This window comes from Eleginops maclovinus, chromosome 7 (assembly GCF_036324505.1).
Source record: "Eleginops maclovinus isolate JMC-PN-2008 ecotype Puerto Natales chromosome 7, JC_Emac_rtc_rv5, whole genome shotgun sequence".
NCBI classification, from domain to species: domain Eukaryota; kingdom Metazoa; phylum Chordata; class Actinopteri; order Perciformes; family Eleginopidae; genus Eleginops; species Eleginops maclovinus.
The window spans coordinates 5,484,874-5,509,909 of record NC_086355.1 but is presented as its reverse complement, the minus strand read 5'-3'; the positions used below and the strand labels follow the sequence as shown (position 1 = coordinate 5,509,909).

Genomic DNA, 25,036 nt, shown 5'->3' with positions numbered 1-25,036 from the left:
TTTTGATTCTAATACTATTCTACTTTTACTTGAGTAGCATTTTGATTGCAGGACTTTTACTTGTAACAGAGCATGCCTACACTCAGATACTTCCACCTTTACTTAAGTATAAGATCTGAGTTCTTCTCCCACCTACGTGCGCAGCGAGAAAACAGCCATACTAGAAATAAACGCACACATTCACAAGTCAAACACACACAGGCAGAAGTAGACCATGCCAATTCAAGTCGGATTTTTCTTTCCTCTCTTCAGGGTTTGCATGAGTAAGTGGGCCTCTTTGTGGTGAACTCTGCATCGTGTTCTCCCGCCCCGTCTTTTTCCACTGCTAACAGCTCGACAGTTTATACGCTTACAGTTCTCCATGCGGCTGCAGGAAAAAATATGTTTAATGATACTTGGCCAGAGCTTGACCAGAAGTTGGAAAGACATTCCTGTAAGTTCGTGGGAGGCGGCGTCGGGAAGAGAAAAAAAAAGCTTAACATTAAACATACCTCCACACAGCAGGAAAGGGCTGTTGTTCATATACGAGCGGCACATTGTTGTAAAATGATTCTTTACATACTGTGACGGAAATCATTTGATGGTATCTGATGGTGTTTAAGTGTCAAGAGACATATAAGTTTGATTTATTCTCCTTTTGTTGAGCTGCTGCTGCTGCGGTGGTCTCGCTGTTGATCGCACGAGAGCTGATTTACAGTACGGTTCAGCGTGGGATTTCCAACAAACATCAGAAACATGATCGTCGGGGAACTTAACCAATTAGAAATGGAAACAATCTTTATCTATATTTGTCTCGCTATAAAGCTCAAGGATTCTCTGTTAATGCTGTTTTCCTGTGTTTTATGGAAACCCCAGGTCTCTGTGGTGGGATGTAATCCTGAAACACCCATGAACCCCTGGAGAGTACTAAGTTCTTCCTCTGACATCGGAGCACTACAAAAACAAACAGCAAAAGACCGAAAGTCACAATGGGAAATGTACAATTTATGACCCTTGGTTTTGTATTTTAACCATATTTAACATGATTATACACCCTGCAGCCCTAAAGCTTTTCTTCCAATGCTTGAACTTGTAATTGGACACCAGAGGTCACTTTTAAGCATATAAGTGTAGCTTCCTGTTTCAGAAAACACGCCATTATGGGATTGGTGAAATGTAGTGCATGCCTTTGATGCAAGATTCACTCCAGGCGAACATCCCTGTCACTCGGGGGAATGAGGTAGCCTTTGAAGGATTTGATGTCTTTTGATCATGGGGTAATTAGGTGAAATACAAAAGAACCGCAAGGAGTTTTTTCAAGACGCAATCCAGTTTGACTGTTCAGGGAAACAAGTTAAAGCAAAGCACAACAACTAAAAAGTCGTCAAAGTGGAGACAAAATACACAGAAACAGGCTTTTTCAACATAAAAAAATGGAAAATCAAAGTCCCAGGAGGCTTAAACTAAACTAAAGGATATTATGTTCACTACTATAAAGTATTAACATGGGGAGTTGAGACACACTTAAACTAAGGAGGAAAAAAGGAAATGCTGTCACAGGTTGGACGTCTGCCAGATTCAGGGAGAGAGTATAAAGCATGCCAGCAATGCATAGGGGAATATTATCTTGATTTGAAAACATTTAGTTCCAGTAGATCCTGTACAGAGATCTGTGTTCTCACGCAGATGTGCAGGAAAGGGCAGTGCTTTGCAACAACTAACAGCCAATGAGCTGGGTCACTCAGTCCACAGGTTCAACCTCCCATTAGTCTTTTGATTAATGTCCCCGTTTACTTCCATGACTTTAGGGGAAGGAAACGGCCTCGACTTTTTCATGATCTGACAAGAGTGTCATGTAGGCATGTCAAGGAAGAGGAGGAAAGAGCAGCTCTGGATGGAAAACAGAGGGTTGCACAGGCTTATGGAGCCACTACTTAGCCGTTTTCAAAAAGAAAGGGGATTTAAATTTGGGAAAATTGTTGGATTTTAAAGAGCTAATACGCAATGAAGGGGTGTATAAAACAGGGGGTTGTTTAGGGACACGCCGAAGGTTTGGAAAAGGTTTGTTTGCTGCAGCGGGGGAACCCACAAGCGGACCTTGATGATCAAAATAAACACTGATTATACACTATTCAAGGCACAATGTCTGTTTTGGTGGTGGTGGTGGTGGGTGGTGGTGGTGGTGGTGGAGTCTGGGGGCATCTGTTTTTTTAATCAACACTAAGCTATTTTTGGCTCCTTTTATGTGCTTTGGAAGTAATGTCTTTGGTTTGGGACTTGGCAAACAAAGCAAATTACAATTGCTGGGTTAGGCGTGTCTAGCATTTCATATCACTAAAAGGATTCTTATCAGTCTCTGGGCGAAAATCAAAGCTCTCAGAGGGAAGGATCATGTACGCGGTGGTGGAAAGTAACTAAGTTTTGCTTATACTTAAGTAACATTTTGAACTCAGCAGTTTTACTTGTAATGGAGTACTTTGAGACCATATTTGTTCTACTTTTACTTAAATAAAAAGGAGTACTTTTGTCCCACCACTGCATGTAAGACATAAATACAAACTTTGCCTCATTCAAGATGTCTACATTACAGATACTGAGTACTTGAATGTTGACATTTGTAGTCTGGAAACATATGCAAATGATCAACACTAAAAGCTCATTTGCACTCCTGGATAAAGAGCCCTGTTTATACTCTCCATCTGAACCCTGACAGATGTTGATCAGTCCTTAAATAAATCCAACAAAACATCTTCCGTGTTTCTAACCCTCCAACCGAACGCCGAGTGGGAAGACAGCTGATTTCGTTTCGGCACATAAACAAACACAAGCGTTTTTTTGGAAGACTCTAAATGTCACAGAAAGCCTCGGTGGGCGATTGTGGCTCCGGCCAAGAGGCGAACCAGGGAGAAAAAAAATAAGTTTGGGTATGAAGGGAGATGTAGCGCTGTGGTTTTTGAAGCTGGAGAGAGACGGAAAGAAACCTTCCAGAGAATGGAAATTGGAAAAAATGAAAACATGATTAAATCTGTCTCCCAGCGGTTGCTTGCATTCTCACGACATACTGAAAGGGGAGTCATGAATCAAGAGCCAACCGGTAACTTCTGTCACTCCAGAGATGTCCTCGACAAACATATTATTGTACTGAGTTGACAGGTGAATTATGCTGAGGTTTTGAGGGCATGTATAGGTAAAACACAAAAAGAAATCTCCATAATGAGCCCATAAGGATTCAATAACAAACAAGATATTCTCGTCCAAATGTTGTTCCTACTTCTTTATTCCTTCCGTTACAACAGTGTCATGTGTATGGCTTTGTGCATACATGGTTCAGATATCCCAAATACCAAATTATATCAAATTATAGCACATGATACGGTGTTACCACATCAACTCTGATTGCTAACAGGCCCTGGATGTTTTCAATGAACTTGGAAAGCAAGTCCACATTTTTCAGCAGCAGTGAGCCACAAGCCTTTCAAAATATCTAGTATTGCCTCATAAAGTCACGCGATGAGGTGAACAGTCCGGCTCTCTCCAGAAGATCTGCCGTTTCGAGGCGGCCATAAATAGCTCGTTTCATTATCAGGTCTTTAATCTCTCTCGTATTCCTTTAAATTGCTTATGTTTGTTCCCTTCCTTCAAGCCTTTTCTTTTACCTAACGATTTACGGGATCGTTATCTTACATTCTAGGCATGTCGGCACACGAACACCCATCCCAGGTTTATGTTTTGACTGGGATAACCCCTGAGAGGCAACCATGGGGATCTCACTTAGACGTATAGCGAAGTCTGGAAACCCACCATCTGTATACAAGCATTTTAATTAAAGGGTTTAAAAGACAGCTTTATAGTGACAGAAAATTACAATTCTCAACCAGCAATACAATAATTTATGATATAACAAAGTCAGACACAGTTGGATTTTGATATAATTTGACTCAAATGCCCATTTTTATCAATTTCCGAAAACAACTTAAATATGATTTGAACTTTTTATTACTGGACTCTTACAAAAACCATAAACAACCTGCATTTTTATCAAAAGAAATACACTTTTTCCCACCACCCTTTAACACTTAACAGAACTTAGCCTCCCTGTAATGTCCCCTGCCACTGCTGGCCTTTTGTTTGAAGGCCGGCGATTAGACAATGACCCGGGCTGTCATGTCTGTGCAATTGTGTTTTCTTTATACAAACATTAGCAATTCTTACATCAAAGCCAGATTATATTCCTCTAAAGTTTCCTCATCCTACGATCCTTTTTTCAGCCTTCACATTTCTCTAACATGTGGTAGTCTAGTGTTTTAGCAAAAAAAGGGAAGAATACACTCACTGGTAAACCTGCAGAGAGTTTAACTGTTTCTGACAGTGCAAACTTTAAAGAACTCACTTTATCAAGCCACAAATGGTACAGATGGGCCATGTCATGCACATATCTGTATGTGACCATCTGTACCAGCTATACCACCAGAAGGAAGCACAAGATAATGATATGTTATTATGTTCCACATTTCAGATCTCTTTTTTCGAGTTTTAATTCTTTGGATCAACTTAAGCTTGTTTAAATGTTCAAATAAAGTCTTGAAACACAAAAGGAATCTTTGTGAAACATAAAACTGGGACCTCCAATCACTTTAATGCTTATTTACACAAGACTTGAAGCATTAAAAGCCAATTTCTGCCATCTATTTGAATAATTAAATCATTGTTTTAAGTTGTTTTTCATGCAAACGTGTGTATTCAGCCTCTAAAATATGGGGAGTTCCTGCTTTAATAAGTTTTGCATTGTTTTAAAAGTAGATTTCTTTGGATTTCAGGCTGAAAAATAAACTTTAGGGGATTGAGAGAAACTGCTAAGGTATTTATACAGATGAATTGACAATGAGAATAATTGTTTGTGTTAGCATTAAGGGTTAGTTCAGGACAAATTCTTAGGAATCAACACCCTGGATGGAAATTACAGATCCTGCTAAAGTTCATCAAAGCTGTTGATGACTTTATTGAAAGAAGACACACACAATGCTGAGATACATGATGCTGCAACCCAATACCCCACCTAATGGGAACAACACACTGCTTTTGGCTTCCATTGTGCGCTTATCAAACAGCCACGCCATGTACCAGGGGAATGTTGGCATGGTCGACACTGCTTATCGTATCACAAGTCACAATGCCTACAGGACAGGGGAAAACAGGCTGTGTGTCCATGTGAGGTGTGTTTATGAGTGTTAAAACATTCAGTTTAAATCCACACCCTTATAGCACCTTTAGACAGCAGACAGCAGTCTGACCTGTGCACACGACGCCACTATGCTTAATTTGCCTCTTAGTAGAGACTCCAGTCTGCAGTGCCAGCTACAATTTACTACTAAACCATATAATTAACCACAATTAAATGACATAACAACTTTAGTTTGCTTTCCCTTGTTCTCACCTACAAATGGCCTCTTTCTCTATTGAGTCAAAGTTTAAAATGACTTAATAAAGATCCAATGGTAATCAGAAAGGGTCCCGCCATCTCCCAGGTCAGGAGGAGTGTCATGACGTAGGGCTGATGTGTGTGACCCAGACTTGAACCCTTCACTGTCCCCGGTAATCAGAGGAAATTTCACACACATGATAATGCAGTTCACGGTGTAATATACTGATTTGTTTCCATTTAGTTTTAAGGCTCACAAGAGACGGATTGAAGGCAGGACAGTAAAAACTGAAAAGAGCAGAGGTTAGCCTTTTCTGCAACTGGATCCTACATTTTTGAAGACATTACCAAAAGCAAACTTTCCCTGCCAACAGCTTTGTAACTCGATGTTCCCGGTGACTAACTTAAGTCTCCTGTTAAAGCTTAACTCATTGGACTTAGAGGGGCATTATACATTGATCACAGGCTGGGTAGCTCTCCTTATGTCTGGTAAACTGACCTTTATGTGTTAAGTCGGTAAAGCAGTATTGTGAGATCGCTGCAGACCACTTTCTAAATATGCTCATGTGATAACGCTGACGATGAGCACAAGAACTGACATTTATTTGTTATAAAAAGGTCCTGTGAACACACAGAACCATCATTGGCCCCTTATCAGTTTTCACCCGTAAACATACCAGAGATGTTCTGTTAATGTCATGATCTCATCCATTGTTTTCTCATTTTTTATCGATGCTCTGAAGGTCACAACACACTTCCTGTTCATCCAGCTAACAACATGCAGACAGCGTCTTTATTTCAGGAAACAATGAGCACCTTTTAATGGTGTCCAAAGGCTCCTAAGCAGTAAAAACTAAAAGAAAAATAGTAGTAAATAATGATCCAGTATTAGCAACGCATTTCACTTTGAGTATCTGTCCAAATATTAGCCATAACTGGATCATCTTACATGTATTTACACAAAGCAGTGAGTAACAGAACATATCGTTTCCTGCTGTGACAGCAGAATAAACTGAACTTGTGAAATGGCCTAGAGTAAGCAAAGATCCACAGTGACAAAGCAGCATTATTTAATGAGTGATTGGCCACACATGGGCTGTGTGATGGGCCATGTGAATCTGATCCTGCACTCCACTGCTACAGGGCACAGACCCATAATTCAGTGTGCCTGATATCTGCTGATGTCAAATGATCTCAAGCAGAGGGGTGAAGATCAAGGCAGTGTCAGGGCACAAACACTGAGAAACTGCTGGGAAATACCTGCTGTGAATAAAGTGATTTCATTATCTGCAGGGAGAAGCTAAAGTTCAGGGGGGGGTTTTTTTCAATAAAGGTCATTGTTTATCAAAGAACCACTGAATATTATAAAGGTTGCAGTTGTGAGTGTTTCCCACAGTTTTAAGGTGTGTGGTCAGGATACCAGTCAGCTGAGGCAGCACTGCATTCACAACCAAAAAGGATTAGATATGCACCATTACCACAGAATTTAAATGTTCACACACCTCCGAAACAACTGCATCTTTTCTATGAGAGAAAACAAAGGAAGTCAACATTTAGGTTGACTTTGACTAAAGCTAGTAAACTAAATTTAGAACAGTAGGATAAGAATAGGCATTAAATGAGGAGGGCAGAAGGTTGGCATTGTTAAAGAGGACATATTATTCTCATCTTCATGAATATATATTTGTATTTTGTGCCTCCATGCCTTAATGTTCAAAAAGCTCTTAATTTTTATTTCGCTCATACTGCCTGTGCTGCAGCACCTCTTTTCACCCTCTGGCCGAAACCAGAGCCCAGTCTGCTTTGATTGGTTAGCTCTGTCGTGATTGGTCAACCGCTTAGAGATGTCCCGCCCCTTAGCCTACATACAATGTGTTGGAGCGCTACTCAATAGAACCGCCAGAGTTACATAGTGATCACTAGTGTGAACTTTGGGATTTCAGCCTCTGCGGACCATTGACATGCACACAAACCTATAACACACTACAGGAAAGGGAACACCCCGGGGAAAAAAAGCATAATAGGACATTTCTAACGAAGTGCAAATTGCCATGGATAGTTCAGGAGAGTCAAACCTTTGTTATGCTTTTACACTTAATGCATTAAACCAGAAACGTGCACGTCCTTTCTTTTCATCACATTTATAAAGCTGCATGCACACATATTTCTTCTTTCAAATGTGAATAGCGAGGGGTGTGGAGCTGAATTTCAGATATAAGATATAGTCTCTCATCTTAATTAGCACCTCTTTTTATAGCACTGTGTGAAGTATGTGGGAAGTTCACATTTTCTCACTGAATGCTCCTCATTTATCATCACGTTAGAGTGAGTGGTCTGTGCATAGTTGTGCAAAGTGTTGAAGCATGAATAAAACATCTCGCCCCAGGTGTTTGATGGGACTTTGACATGACTCCACTGATATCACACATGTGCCGTCTGTCCATATATACATTCAGAAGAGGAGGAAGAGGATCCCTTGGATGGAAAAACTGCTTTTTTTTTCACAACCGTTTATTTGAATGTCATAAATTCTGTACCTGGTAATGTAAGAACAGGGAGACATACGCTGACTGATTTTTGGCAACCGTTGCAAAAAAACGTCCTTTGCTTGGATCAAATCCAAGCCAACTACATATGAGTTATGTTCCCTGTTATCCACCAGCTGCATGTTAAACATCTCAGAAAGGTCTAGGACACATCCTTGTGAAATAAATGTCTGAATATTCAAACCGACTCTACAAAGAGGGAAATTATTATATGTTAGAAATGCTAGGTTGTAAATTTTATTGAAACTGCTCTCTAAAATGATTATATTGTGTACTTGAGTCTATCTCGCCTGTTTAGACAAGAAGTAGGCAAAAGGGTGTGAGAACAAGCAGCGCTGGAATGTCACAACTGCACGTAACTCATCCATTCAACCTGGATGTTCACACTGCACAGCTACAACATGGCTAATTGCAGTCTGCAGCTTCACACGTTCTGATTTATTTTGTCTGTTTTGGGTCTGTCTTTCATCGCTAGCCATGTTAAACTAGCTGCGTAATAACAGGTTGTGCAAAATACATTATAAAAGGCCAGCTGCTGTAATGACGAAGCGACTGCTATGAAAAGCATGTGTGACTTAATGAATAAGACAATAAAGATGTCTATCTTGCGTGCTCATTTCGGTCACTGCTTCACATTCTAGCCACTAAATCATGTGAGATTCAGGTTTTTTTTTGTTGACGGAGAAAGCTGAGATTCAGTGCAACAGGTCAAACAACAACTTGCCACGGCTGAACAATGAACAGAAGATGTTTCAAAAAAACATTGGAGCGAGACACATGCATTTGAACAACCTCGGTGAAGCCAGAGGCATCCAGGCAGCTTACTCAGCAGCAAGTCTGCCAACACCTCGGCTAAAATGTCTGTTTTACTCAAGGACAACAACAGCAAAATCATCTGCGGGTGGTGGAGATGTCATGTGCGTGACTCACGTATAATTGAATCACACATCCTGACTCATCGGGATTTCACAGCCAGGATGTCTGCGAGATTAATCAACTCATAGAGTTGACTTACTACACATCCATAACTCTTTTCTTAGAGAGCCTATTGTAAGTGTTGCTAGGTGAAAGGGTGGCATAAGGTAACAAGTATTGAGGACGTGCTGTTTCCGAAAACCAGATTCCTGCATGCTTCTCATTCCTGGCTTGGCTGTCAGAAGCCTGAATGTTTGAAGCTGTTTCACTCAGATCAGTTTAATGATTTATTTTTAGCACTGGCTGCTATCGGACCCGTGCCGATGCTCACCTTTGAAGTAGCTCTTGACCCTCAGGTACCCTACGCTGAGGCGAAGGACCGACAGTTTGTCCAGACGAGAGCGGATCTCCCCGTTGAACGGCAGGAGCTCCGTCAACCGGTCCAACTCCCCATTCAGCCGATCCCGGTGGCGCTTCGAGGGGTTTGATTTAACAACTTCATTTCTCTCAGGCTGCTTCTTTCTGTGGAGTGAACACAAACAACATGGTCAGTAATTGAAGAGTTAATTGAGAAAGGCCTCTGATTAAGACCAACTCTGACTCAGTTCAGGCCTGGCTGACCGGCCGTTCCAGTCATACCATCTGGTGTGCGGTGCATTGTGACACATGCCAATTAAACATAAGCCATGTGTACTTTTAGTAACGCACCAAACAGCTTCAAACATACAAAGGGAATAAAAACGCAGCCATTACATCTGTGAGTGATTAATAAACACTGTAGTTCAGGTGAGTCAACAGAACTTCAGCTCTTATGTTGACTAAAGATACAGGAATGCTCTTGAAACCACATAAAAGAGAACTTCTAAATGCCAGCAACAATTTGTATTAAATTACAAGATCCTTATTAATATTGGATCAAAACAACAGTTCAATGTTTCATCTTGTCAAGTTAGTTGGACTCTATAAATAGCAGATAGAAACTCACTGGTATAGAAACAGGAAGTGGCATTGTGTTTGATTGTCCCGTGCGGTTAAATCATGAGTGAAATGTTTGATGTATCTATGGTGGATTAACTTTTTTGAAGCTGAAGCTGAATTTTAAAGCGGCTCTATTATGTATTTTGGGGTTTTCCCTTTCAGTCTGGTCTGAAGGGCTCCAGAGGGAGTTTCTCTCCCTGAGCCCACCCCGCCACTCCCCCACCCCACCTGAAACGCCTCCATTGGACTCTTGTGTTTACTTCTATAATATAGTGACATCAATACGTAACCCTCTCGCTTCTATTGGCTGGCACTGCTTAAACGTGATAGGCTGAGGGGCGGGACATCTCTCAGCGCTTGACTAATCACAACAGAGCCGGCCAGCTAAGTAAGCAAATTAAACCCCTAGATTAAGTCTTTGCAGATGTGGACAGATGAATAAGTAGAAATGTAGCAACGGAAAAGGAAGCATCCCAAACCCAACATTATAAAATAGTTCTTCATACAAAAATAAACAACAAATGAGGCTAAAAAAGTCAAGTTCTTACTTTTTTTTGTAGAGTGAAATGGAATTTGTTGGCAAAACATTAAACAGACAACCAATGTATCAACCATGTTAATAAAGAGAAACTGCTGGTAATGTTAAACTTTTGATATCTGACTCTTGACACTTTTGCAATTTAGCTGCTTAAGCTAACATTAGCATCTGCGATAAAAAGAATTATGCAATCGACGAGACAGTTCTTGAGAAAGATGGACACGCTGAAAGATCCCCTCTTCTTTCACCAGACGTGAAAACAATACCATGTTCCTTCCCCTCAAGGACACACTCTTGAGCCCAGAATAAATAGCAGAGACACCAGTGTGCAAAATATACAACGTTACCACAAGTCATTCCATTGACCACTTATGTCATTTTTCAACATGACAGCGGCTTTATTTTCTCTGCCTGCCTCTCACTTTAAGGGCGATGGGGTCTGAGACCACCCATGCTCGAGTGCAACATGCAAACTCACATGGCCCGAGGACTCATTACTCACAAATCAGACACACATGCTACACCGGGAGAGAAACCAAGTGTCAGAGAAGGGGTGCGACGGGACGACACATAACACCACTGTTGTCATTCCTCCGATACAGACCTGCTGAGAAAAACATTTACAGCTAATACGGACATGGCAGTTCATTACTGAAAGGAAATAAGGGAAGATACGTCTCAGAGTAAGATAAGTATCTGATGACATAGTACACCAAACTATGATAGCAGGAAGAAATGTATGCGTTTATTGCTTATCAGGGTAACATTTCATGATTTAATATTCATCACTCTTGTTATGTGGTCGATTTTTTGAGTCTTTTAACATCCAAATGCTCAAAATAATAAATGACATGCTACAAAGTGTAATATCTCAAAAGTGTCAGCTAAGTTCTAAGTGTATTTGTTTTTAATTCACTACCAAAGGTGACAGTTATGAATCTTTTTTATGTTACTCTCTCCACCAGACCGGATTCTTTTTTACAGAGCAATCACATTTAGCTCGAGTGTGTGTGTGTGTGTGTGTGTGTGTGTGGGGGGTGTGTGTAACGAGATAACAAGGTTATTCCCCAAATGAGACGAATGTGATTTTAATAAGCACGAGCCCATAGTGTTCTTTAACCACGTTTAATGGACAAACCAAATGCCAAACCCTCTGCCAAAAACATGTCTTTAATCTACGTATTGACAATAGCGTATATAGCGTATAGGCACCTGCACCGTACGCCGGCGACCCTGGGTTCAATTCCCGACCCGTGGTCCTTTCCGGATCCCACCCCGACTCTCTCTCTCCCACTTTCCTGTCACTCTCCACTGTCCTATCTGATCAAGGCAAAAAAGCCCCCCCCCAAAAAAAAAACATAATGGACGACTGTCGGTCAGACCGATCACTTATGAAACCACCACTCACATGTTGAGCATGAGACTGATTGCAGACGTTTAGTTATTATTGGTAAGTCCACATTGACGACAGCAGAAATGAGACAGTTGCTGTCCAAATGCAGAAACACAATCACCGCAGCCCGTCAATGACAGTTTGGTTTTTACTTTTTGGATTATGCATCACTTTGTGTGTGAAAACTGCAATATAAATAAAGAGTGGTTTGATTTTCACTTGAATCTGTGTTGTTGAGATCAAACTATCAATACCTGGCAAGGATCAATCTGTACGGTTTTTGTTTACAATGAGGACCTCTGCACGGTAAAAATATAATTGATGCTATTGAATTCAAGCGTACCGAACAGCAGGGTGTCACCTGAGAAAAGGGATTATAAAAAATCCATGGTATGATTACAATAACAGACGAGACGTGATTACTATAAATCTGTAAACTCGTCAGCACTCAGAAATAAGTATGATCTGTTCTTTGCGAGTTCTGACAACTTTTAATACTGTGTGATTTTAGTAAGGGCACTCATTAAACCTCTAAACGACATTTGAGTTGAGCAAAGAAGATCTTCTCTTTGTTCTAAATGTGTTCAAAAGTCTTATGAGTAACTCTAAACATTAGGTGAAGGCTGTGGCTCCTTCAGATGTCAGACTTTCTTCTATCAATATTCATAAACACAAACCAATAAGTGATCCGTCCGCCAAATCTAATCACATTAAATCAATTGGTTTCAGCCCTGAAACACATCCCTGAGCATTAACAGCTTAACCAGGTCTATAACGACCAAAGCATGTCTGCAGTTTCAGGCTACGAATTCCCTGCCTAAATTCCTCCCTAAATTTCTCCCTTTACCGAAACTTTGGGTAATGATAGGCTATAAAGTTTCCTCCTCTGCCACTGAATAGTCTGCAGGGAATGCAGCCTGAACTTGATTGCTGGCTACAGACCCGAGCTGTACCTTCTCAGAAATAGAGCAGGACTGATCTCACTCTCGAGAAATGCCTAGCGGAGACAAAAGCCAGCATTCAGCACCATTTTTCCACCTTGATTTGCTGTGGATCACGGCGTTGAGCAACAGGACGTTCATTGTGACACAGGCAGATGTTTTGACTCATCCTTAGACTTTTATTTAGTTTACTTATCTCGACATCAAAAGAGATCCGAACCCATTCACCTCTGTCTCAGGGTCGAGGCTCCCCATGGTGCTCTCGGTAATGACACTGACACACATTTGTCTGCTCGGAGCAGGCGGAGCGTCTGCCAGATCCACAGGGATGACTCAGTGGATCAGAAGTAGGAAAAGCGTGCTTTCTATACACGTGTGGCTGCTGGAAAATAAGTAAGACGGTTTACAAAAACAGAACCAAGAGCTTTCCAGACAGTGAAGTAAAAAATAGCACCGAGAAATCACACAAAACATATGTTGTCCATAAATGTACAAAACAAAGATGATGAGTGGGTTTCAGCGAGAGTAGCTCTACTTAAGAATAACCTTAAAAGTTGACTTTATGCTCATGCTGAGATAAAAACTACCCTCGTTCAAGACACAGGAAATGCGGTCAAGTCTGCTCTCCAGTTGCATCACACAACATTAAACTAAATTAAGAGGCAGCAGGAAAGCATAAAGAAAGTCAAGGACTTTGACAATAAGTTGCTACATTTGCTGCGTCCAGGGGAGCCTCAGAGATATGCAGAGGCCATAGCGTGACGCCAGAATAATCTATTCAGCTGTACAGAAACAACCAATGTGGAAGAGGGTTTGAAACATGTGGATCAGAGAATTGGATGCAGAGGTTCCTATGCATGTTTGTTTGTCAGCTGGGACTCTGCGGGGGCACCGTTGATCCCTTGAAGCTATCATCCCCTGGGAGAGGGCCGTCCCCAAACGCTTCAGAGGCGTTCAAACACTGGCTTGAGGTCCGGTTTGAACCGAAGGTTTTATAAAAGCTCTTGGGCTGGGATTGGTTTGGGCTGAACCAGAAGGGAGAAACAGCCTATTCTGTTGCCAATAGGGGGGGGGTGCACGATTCCCAGTCATTGTTCATATTACATTTATTTGGCAGACACTTCTGTACTAAGCATAATTTTTCCCTACACCTACACACATCAGGTGCATTGTGGGTTATGTTTCTTCCTTTAGGGCTCTTCAACATGTGGACAGGAACAGCCGGGGATCAACTTTCAGCCGTTAATGGCCGACCAGCGTTACCACTTTAGCTTTGCCTTGCTCCACCACGCAGACACAATTATATATTTGGTTGGTTGAGAAACATTATATTGCTTTGAAATTTAAATGAGATAGTAATACAACACATTGTTTGGTATCCTAACGTAGCTTTCACGTAAAGTATATTTTTCCTTAGTGAGCTGTGCACACAAGTCTTATTTCACAAATGGAGACTTTTTTTCCAGAGTGTTGTACTGGTATTTGTGAAGACTCGTCTTTGAAAATAAAACAAAGGGCAAAGAACAAAGGGCAACTTTGTTGCTGTTCACCGGGAGTGTTTGGGCATCCTGCCAAATCTCTTATCAGCACGTCTGCCTGTGTGTGCGTTTCTCACAATCCCCTTAGATTACCGTGCAGAAAACGTTTGCACTGGTGAATTTTATTATCCCTTATTATTAAGGATACCATTGTTTGCTAAAGTAAATGCTTAGTCATTCCAGAAAGCCTATAACTCATAATCCACTTGCTCAGTGTTAAGTACACATTCCTATTGTGCGCTGTGGGAGAGCTTTAATCAGCCATATACACTATAATTAACTCATATTTTCACAGCAACTTGTAGGAGTGCTGCTACTGTTGAAAAACCGTGATGTGAAAGGCTGAGAAAGGACAAAGTAACTTCCTGTAGAATTGTCTGTGTTGTTAGAGAGAGCTATTCAGCAATCCATTATCAAAAGCTATGCAATGGATCACTGTCATCTCTTGTTGTTTAGTTTTTGAAGAGTTCAACATTTTGGCCAACTCCAGAGTGACACAAGAGGGGGTGGAGCAAAGTACAACCAACCGAAAAAACAACCAAATTCGCAGATCAAAACACAAACACAAAGAACACCCTGACCGGACAACGCAGTGGTAGTGAGCTGCCAATCACTCTTAGCACTTTACCTCAGCTTTAACTTCTTTAACTGATTTATAAATCAACATATGGCCTTAATTACAAAATGCATCAAACTTGGCAGGAAAATGGAGAAGGAAGTTGTGAGTTGGCATTTTTGATAAGGGAAGTTAAATGCAACATTATGCAAGACACACAGTTAAACACATAAAAGACATACTGCCTGCAAAGAGTCGCTGTAAGAGCAGAGGACCATTTCTCTGGTTGCATGTAAAAATACATTACATTTTAATAATGCAGTTGGACGCATGGCGGAGGACACTGGCAACATACACAGAAGGCGTCCTCGGTAATAAAAGACAGAATTTGGACGGCCAGATCAGCCGTGGAATGCCCCTGTGTAGTGACCACAGCTTTTTACAGTCAGGCTCAATGGTGCCTTTGTGCAGCTGAGCCCAGCTGGCTGTCCAGGAAACCTCAGTCCTCGCTGCACAGGCCCACATCTTCAGACACACAGACGGCTGCACACAGGCCACCTCTTTATTTTGGGAATTACACTGAGAACAGCCAATACCCAAAATGCCAGACCACTATAGGCACACATATCTAAACTCAATGCTCATCTGTGTTTAAAAATAGGATTTAATATCAAATTAAATTGTAAACTCCTTCATTCCCGGGACATGTTTTCCCATTAGTAATTATCCAAACAACCTTGGATTTGGTTGGTTTCCCATTGTTAACCCCTGATTGAAATAGATAGTCAATCACTTAAGAAGTTAGAGAAGTGTGTTGTTTTGAGTTATGATGGATTTAGACCAGAAAACATGTCTTTAATTAACAGAAGACCAACGTTACGATACTAGAATTTGGCTTTAAGTTTCACATTTTAGTAAAACACTTTAGGTCAGCTGATTAATGTGAAATATTCACTCTTTTCGCTCTATAATGGTCTCCACCAACTTTATTGTCTACTTCTGCCTCAGTTGTTATTCTTATGGACATTTTTCCCCCCTCTTTTTCCTGATGTTTCATAATCCGGAAAGTAATGTTGGGCTTAATTGATATTAAAACTCATACTGCAACCCTACCAATATGCTTTTTAAATACCATAATGCAGGAATCATCAGACACGGCTTGCAACTGGACACGCTCCAATATTCGAATACTGTTTACTTTAATGCATCAATAAATCATTCCTGAAATAACTTTAACTAGTATTTTAATACATTTAATTATGAAGTACATCTCTCTATGTAATGCGGTCGTTCTACTTTTTGTATTTTTACTTGCACTAGTAATGCTACCTTTCTTTTTCTACCTTGAATGCATACTTTTTATTTAGTATCAACTTGTGCTTTATTGAATACTGTTTTGTTTCTGTCTTTATTCTCTGTTGTAACAATGTAAATGTAAAAGTCGTGGCTTGCTGTGGAACAAACTTTAACAAAGTAAGAAACTCGAGGGGTAAAAAAGGAGTAGAACACACACACACACACACACACACACACACACACACACACACACACACACACACACACACACACACACACACACACACACACACACACACACACACACGAGGCCATATCAGATTACAATAACATACTCCGAACCCGCGAGCCCTCTCCCTTCTCTCCCCCCTCCCCCCCCCCCCTCAGAGCATCGCGTGAGAGCAGCAGCCGACTCTCCAACTTGATTGTGATTAATGCGCGAGGGCAAGATATCCATGCCAGATCCAAGCGAGCTAGACACATTCTTAAGGTGGTCCAGAGGAGAGCAGAAACAAAGCCAGCACACACCATAATCCTCCACACAAAACACCACACTTTACCGGGTGTGTGTTACTCTTTTCTTCAGTCGCAACTTTTTTTCTTTTGAGTTATGAATATGTAATGAAGATATGAGAAAAGTTTACAGTAGCATGTGGCCGACCTTTCACTTAATTTAGCTTGAATGTTCTCAGAGATGTCTAATATGATAACGTGTGAGCAAATCTAATTTATTACAACTTTTTTTCTTTAGAGTTATGAATATAATGACGATATGATGCAAGTTTACACAAGGATACGTTCTACCTTAACTTTGTTTATCTTCATTTTTCTCAAAGACGTCTAATATGATAACTGACTAATCTAATTTGTAACAACTTTTCATAAGAAAGCATTCATTGTAACGCCCACCTCACTGTTTAACTTAATAATGTAACACCACTTAATTGAAGTAGACTAAAAGTGTATGACGCTCTTTTGGTGGTGCGTTCACGTACTTAACTTCAACCTAACTTCCCAATGTAAGCCTATACTTATGCATGTACTCGGAATAGCTACACAAACTTTAAAAAAAAAAGTAAAGAGGAACGTTTAGAAGTCAAACGACAAGAGTTTCTGACAAGTCTTACTGTTTGAGAACGGGCTTCTTCCTCTTCTTGTTCGCATAAGACCCTGGGTTTCCCAACATGGTGTCACTGCGTGTATCGCTCATAAACTTGACTTTTTCGGGCTATTTCACTCCTTTGTTGCTGAGGCTTCTTCCATCAGCACTGATACAGTCTGTGGTGGTCCGTCGTGTATTCAGCCAGTGACTCAATCTCCCATGTTAGAAAAAATAAAAAAACCAGCCGGGGTCCACGGAGGTTTGTTGCCGCGTTGCCAGTTCCCGTGGGCGGTCACTGACGCTGACCTTGGATCGGTGAGAATGAAGCAGTAGTGTGGATACAAAGTTAAGTCGGGGGAGAGAATGGGAAATTTAGAAAAGTTCGGTAGAATTCAGCCTATGTCCAACCCCCCTTCGTTGGATAAACAAGGCAGCCTTATTATTATTATTCGGAGTCACTTGAGTTTTCCTTTTTTTTTTTTTTTGTTTCTCCTTCCACGGGGCGTTTTCAGGAAATGTGTATGAACAGTCTGTCAGAGCTGAGTTTTAAGGTGGACTGGACTCTTTGTGACTGTCAAGTCTTGTTTTGCTTCTGCTTTTGTAATATCCAGAGTGTGCTGTGATTTTTTGACTTAGTTGGGAAAATATGTTCTTTGGCTGAGTCTTCTCACCACAGCAGGAAACGTTATAGAAACCTTTCTTGTTTTTGTAACTCACTAGCAACTGATTGGCCACATTTCCATTAGCCTGTATCAATGTGTGCAGTTGTTTTATTACCTATACTTTTTATTATCCATTGAGAATAAACGAATGCATATAAACGTATTTATTTTAAACTCATCAAGGAATGCAAACCTAGTTCAAGGGACTCTTATCATGATAGACTCAAAACCCTATCTTGGCAATGATTTTCATTTCAGCATTGGCCTGCACATATAGCTTCAACTGATATAATGTTCACTATGTGTAGTATGGCCAAGAACTGCAGCAGATGATATACAAGCCAAAAAGTTGTGCCCCAGGGCCTAGTGTATAGTTAATAAAAAAGCTACATGTTAATGGGGGCTTTTCACTTGTAAATGGTGCCTTTTATTTTATTCTATGCACTTTAAACATGTCCAAATCTCTGGCACTGGAACTAAATATGTGCACATTAAAGGATTAAATAGGAGAGCATAATTTTCCAAAAGCAAAAGTCATTAATATGCTAATATCAGCTTGTATTCTTCTGGAAAGGCCTTATACAATATGTTAGATTGATCGCAGATTCTAGCGAGTGTTTCCTCTCTAATGTTCCTGAATCTTTTCCACACTAAACTGGAAAAGCATTTTCTTTTACCGACCTGCCTTTGTACATAGGGGCATTGTCGTGTTGAAACAGGAAAGGGCCCTCCCCAAACTGCTGCCACAACACTGGATCACACTATTGTTTAAACTATCATTGTATGCTGCAGCATTAAGACTTCCCTTTTAAACGTCTAAGAACTAAGGAGCCAACCCCAAACCATCGAGTACAACCCTGCAGACCAAAACTACTCACAGATGTGTGATACATTTAGCCAAATAATGCCTTTCAAAGCATCAGTCTTGGGTACAGTCGTCTTTGTAGTATATTTCACACTGGCCAAGTGGTAAAATAAGCCAGTATGCATACAAAATATTCTTCATGTAACAAGCAGTATTTAAACATTTCATAATTGGGTTTAGAGAACATAATACAATGTGGTTTGAAGAAACTATACGGCCATTTAGGAGTGTCATATTAAAAAACAATTCACAGTATTAACAGTTTTAACTTTTCCTATGATGACCTATTCCTTTTAACTGTGTTTTAAGTATTGCCCATTTAATATTCGATCATACGGCAGTCTATGGGTGTACCACGTATAAAAAATGAAAATGAAAGAGATGTAGGGTCATACCCTCAAGAACAAATACATCTACTTCTGTGAAAAACCAAATGGAGGTTTTTGTTCACAACTCAGGTTTTGTCCAACCTTTTATATGCAACATGTAAAAACTCGGTTGGATTAGTAGTCATTTTTTCGCCCCTAAAAAACAGTTTGGACAGGAAGCTATTTTTTTGGTTCAAATCCTTAAAACCTACTTATACAATCATAACATCTTGCAAGGCTACGGACAAAAATAGCACGACAAATCTAAAGGATTGAAAGGCAGGTATTCAACAGGTGTTGCACTTGATATTTTTAGAAGCTGCGTTTGTGGTGCTGTTGAACTGCATTATGTTGCACTGACAGGTGTTATTATTATTATTATTATTATTATTATTGAGTCCTTCCCATTTCTATCAATGAGGGTAGACTAAATAGACAAACGCCTCTCTGTTTGACTGTTAGCTGTTTTCATTTCCTCAGTTAGTTGAAAAGCCGCCTTTCATTTCACCTCACCACACATCAGTGACAGCTATAGACATGTTGCCAACAGTTGCCATGGAGACCATTCACACCATAAGCTCTTCCCATCCTTACTCTGTAAACAGCAGTGTGTATCTTGGGCACACTTTACTTCCTCATAACAGCCGCCTGTCATGTTCACATTCCCCGCAGAAAGTTTGTCACTGGTTCAAAAACAAAACGATATTTTCCATTTAATCATCACAGGCTGACATTGTAGAAAATCCAGACGGCATGCTGCACACACATAGGGTTGAATAGGGTCAGGAAACGTACGGTAAATACGGAAATCGAGCTTTGGATTTTGGGAATCGTTGCATAATTTCAATTAAAAAAACGGTAGCCCTCAAATAACCATTCATATCTAACACTGCACTGTACCTTTTTACTTGTAATATTGCATACTTGTCTTATTCTATGTTAGCTGTATTCTCTGGGCTTCTTAAGGACTGTTTTAAAATGTGTGGAAACGTCGTGTTATGATGTGTGTCTGTTGCACTTTCTCCTTTTGCTTTTAGTGTTGTTTTATTAAAGCCTGGTGTTTGAATATGCTCTAGAAATAAACCTGCCTTGCCTTGCCTTCTCGTGCCACACTGTCTTTATGAAATTAATTGTAATTCAACCCGCTACAATGCACATTTCACCCTGTATTTATTTGACAATTTCTGGATTTAGTTGATTAATAAGTGCAATATATCTGCTTATGATATTTAAGGGGTTTAGTTCCTATCCGAATATGTCATGGTGAACACTGCATGCATACTTCCATTTTATTTGCTTATGTCTTTCTTTGTATTATTTCCCATTTATTGTAATTCAGCCTATTTATTCAATTATTTGTATTCTATTGAATTCTACATTTTGATGAATTCCCATCCAAGTCAAATGTTGTTTTGTTTTGCTGTATCTTTAGTGAGCGAGGGTTCAGTGTTTTGACACACACGGTTTAATTGTTTGTGTGAAAACAGGAGTTACCATTCTAATTTGCATATGAAAAAGAGTCTCACAAACACACAGCAACGGACTGCAAACACATCAAAAAAGAATCAAATAGAAGTCATGCCTTCATCAGGAACTTCTCTGTTTGCAATATACATTTGACAGTTTGACTGCAAAGCGCCTGAGGTGGAGGCTTTGAGGTGAAGCGCTGCCATCACTCAAAGAGAGGAAACACTGTGAATACAGCCATTAAAATGGACAGGTTAGAAGTAGTTACATTTTCCTTTTTTAAAGGTCATGCGTCAGCTCTGTGGACATTGCATTTTTTTAGAAATAGTGAGCAATCATCAGAGATATCTTGAACTGAATAAAGAGGGGTTTTTTTATTATGTGATTGTGAAGCCCCCCAGGGTCTTTGCACATAAACTAAAAAGAAGAATTATGATTGATTTGATACCTATATCATAACCTGACATTATCACTTCATGTACAATCATTATTATATTTTCATTATTTTAAAAACACACCGGTAAACGAGTCGCAAAAATATTCCCACGGCTTCAAACTCCACAAACAATCAACCCCTGATCAGAAAACATGCTCACAGCAAGGTGGTGGAAAAAGAGCCACTTCCTGCAGGAATAATGGAGAGAACAACTTGTCCCGGTTACGAAAACATATTTTAAACCTGTCTAGAGTGTTTCACAAGTCTTCATGTTGCTCTTAGACAGTACACTAAGACATATTAAGACGCTATACTTAAAGAGGACATGTTTACATGCTTTAATATTCAAAAAGCTCTTTATTTTTCTCATTCTGCCTGTCACTCTTTTCACCCTCTGTCTGAAACCAGAGCCCAGTCTGCTCTCATTGGTAAGCTGGCCGGCTGTCCCTGTTGTGATTGGTCAACAGATTGGAGATGTCCCGCCCCTTAGCCTATCACGTACAATGTGTTGGAGTGTTAGGCAATAGAAGCACGAGTTTTTACATAGTTATGTCACTGTGTTACAGAAGGAAACAAAGGAGTACAATGGAGGATTTCAAGCAGAGGGGGAATTCCTCTGGAGGGAAATTTGGGATTTGTTTGCAGACCATTTACATGCACAAAAACTTTTAACACTAAAGGAAAGGGAAAACCCCCAAAAACATGATAGGGTCTCTTTAGGTTAAAGTCATGTTACATTGATGTCAAAGTAGACCATAATTAGTAAAAGTCCTGGTTCTTTTTTGGCTTGAAAACATATCCACTGTACGAGGCCAACTCAGCCAACGAATAGCCAGTTTCCATGGTAACAATCAGTGAAACCTTCCGACTAGTGTTTCCACGGGTACAATCAATTGCAAAACAACACAGAGAGCGAAACATGGCTCATATTTGGAGGTTTTGTTAACAATGTTGTAGTGCCAGCAAAGACAAAGAGAAATACTTTAGTAACCACAATAAGATTTTGGAAATGTATAACAGTGAGGGCGTTGAAGTCGTGTTTCTTTTTCATACATTGCCTTATGCTCAGCAATTGCAGCAGTCATTGACATTGTTTTTTCAACAATTCTACAGGAAAAAAATGAAATTGGTTAATACAAATCAGTATAATAAATTAGCTAAAAGTAATGGAGTTCCTCTACAATTAACATCCATAGTCCACAGGCAGGTGACACAAGCAGGAACACCACAAGTCACAATGTCCAAATATACTTAGTTTTTTGAGGACGGGACAGCTTTGTGTTACAGATACATTTATATGTAGATCTGAAGTCTGTGTCTATTTCTGTGAAGTCATCATGCTGCACATACTGCGGTTACATTAGGGACAGTATGTGCAGTAAGACAGCCAGGCTGGAAAATGTAGAAAAATGTCAGGGAACTGTAAAGCTAAAAACTTCAATACTGTGCTGGTACTTTCTGAAATGTCTTGTTTTCCCACATTTCTAACAGTGAAACTAAAAGGACAATAAATCAAGAGGAGAGCTTTTCAGCACTGCCTGACATTGCTACAGTATCTCCATCCGGACGCTCCCATGAGAGCTAGTTAAAGCTAACCTACCTGCCAACAGGCTGTGGAGAGACCCCCACATTTAACAGGATAACAGGGCAGTCAGGCACTGAGGAACATGGGAAATGTGAACATGGCAGCTGCCGTGCCACAAAATTTGGCGTGTGGTTGCTGGTGAACGCTGTGCAACTGTTCCCATGCGTTTAATCCGCTCTGTGTGCTTATTTATTTGGCCCCAGAGCATTCCTGTGTGACAGCCATCGCTGCACAGCCATCAACACCAGGCTCAATGTCTTTATTTCACACTAACTTTAGAGTAATGTTTTATTCAGCCTGCCCGGCGGTGGTTTCCATCCAGGAAGGCCAGCTACCTCACTGCCTTTTATTGTACTCCACCCACTGCATAACTTCCCTCAAACTTATTACAACACTGCTCTTTACGGGTTTGATTTCACCATTTGAGCAGTTCAATCTTGTCCTGGGGTCAGTTGCACTCAGAGACAGAAGTATGTAAAGCTGAAGCAATGAGATTTGCAATCCTTGTGATTCATTATTCATGTGCTCTGATCAAGATTTTAAGAAGCTTAATCTTTCTTTGGTAAGTACATGCAGCCAAAATCCAAATTCCCCAAAATTAAGGATCGTAGACAAATTATTTCTTAGTATATGGATGATGTGCTAAATCAAATGTATGACACCATATCTCATAGTTAAGACTATATATAATTATTAAATAGTAAATCATTGTTTTAAGATACAAAAGACTCATTATAAAGGTCATTTGTAGTTACATTATAACAATAAGTGGTCAGCAGATCTGCCATCAATGAATACAAAAAAACCCCAATAAGAATATTAAAATAAAGAAATAATAAATAAAATAAATATAAAGCTGATTCCTTCTCATTGTTCAACTGAATTATCATTAAACGTTTGAATTTATCTTTAAGAAAAAGAAACACCCTATCACTTTTTTTTTTTTAGATATTTCTGCTTTTCCATGAACTTTATGAGTGCATTTGTTAAGTGGGAAGGGGTTTCATGATGATTTGTGGACACCCTTGCATCGAGCATCCGATCCCCTGACTGGAGAGTCCTTTTCAAACAGGCGGAGGCTGGACAAGTAGCAGGACTGCTGCCCTCTGGGAAGGGAAGAATCGCGTGTGAAGGACAGGAGGGTAGTTTTTAGCACAACAAGATGGAACTGAGATCCATTATACCCTCAACCACAGCGCTATAAAAACTAACAGAAGGTTGTATAAAGCACCCTGTTTAGTGTCATGATTTCTGTTCATTCGCACTTGTGTGGACAATTACTTTCATATGTGATGTTATTAGTTAGCTGTGGAAGTTACTACTGTGGTGTTGGTCTGCAGCCAGAGGGAGGGACCTCACTGTCAGAGAAAGCAGAGCAGAAATTCAAATAGAAAGGCACAGGACACATACACCCTTAACAGGAAGTTCATACAAGTAAACATACAGCAGTCATGTTTTTCATCCTGTTTTTCCAAATGTGTCCTGAAAAATGTCCTGAAGTACTTTAAGCTGACTAAAATAACCATTATGATGCGCCAGTAACCACGAGTGTATCTCGATATATATATATCCTTTCACATTGGAAGTGGCATCCTCATGTGTCACTGTGATGATAAATAAATTGGAGGTCATTACATTTAATCTGCAAATTAGCAGTATATTTTAGGAGACAGCCACATGCTTCCTCTTATTGACATTGAGCCACCTGCTGCTTCTTCTCATGAGGCACAAAGAGGTTCAACTGTCCCCGTATTGCTTTTACATCCCTGAAACACATTTCTACATGAGTTCCTGAGACTTTAACAGCTTCAGCATCAGGGTTAAATACTTAATGTCACATTTTACGGCTACAGATTGACATGCAAAACTGTGGTCTATACTTGGGCTTTATTAAACTGGAGGATAAACATGAATTTGTCCTCCAAGGTGAGGTCAAACTTATGACATTCAGTTTGCTATCAAGACAATGGACAAGATTTGCACATTTCAAAAGCTGTTCTCGCAGATCAACGACATTTTTGATTTATAAATAACTTAAAGGATAAATCTTAACCCTTGACTTCTTTAACATATAGTGACATCACTATGTAAGACTCGCTCTTCAATTGGCTAATGTGATAGGTGAAGGGGCGGGACATCTCCAAGCGGTTGACCAATTACAACAGCCAGCTAACCAATCAGAGCAGACTGGGCTCTGGTTTCAGACAGAGGGTGAAAAGAGGTGCTGCAGCACAGGCAGTATGAGAAAAATAAAGAGCTTTTTGAACATTAAAGCATGGAGACATGTCCCAGTAGAGGCACAACATACAAATATGAACCTAAAAATGAGCATCATATGTCCTCTTTAATTCCATTTGATTTATCCACAAAGGCCATTTCCTTTTGAGCAGTTAAAAAGAAACCACACCATATCAGTTAAACTGTTTTAGTTAGATTTTTCTGCTGTGTTGTT

At 40.1% G+C, this 25,036-nt stretch overlaps 1 protein-coding gene across 1 annotated transcript in view; it reads right to left on the bottom strand.

Annotated features, from left to right (window-relative positions):
• The window catches only part of LOC134866823 (aryl hydrocarbon receptor-like), a 31,441-nt gene extending 13,761 nt beyond the window's left edge, over window positions 1–17,680 (bottom strand). The window contains exons 1-2 of the mRNA XM_063886984.1: window positions 17,227–17,680; window positions 9,191–9,381 (exon numbers count right to left, since the gene is read on the bottom strand). Coding sequence (XP_063743054.1) covers window positions 9,191–9,381; window positions 17,227–17,309 — 274 coding nt within the window. The 5' untranslated portion in view covers window positions 17,310–17,680. The remainder of the gene's footprint in view (window positions 1–9,190; window positions 9,382–17,226) is intronic.
• Between the last annotated feature and the right edge of the window lie 7,356 nt (window positions 17,681–25,036).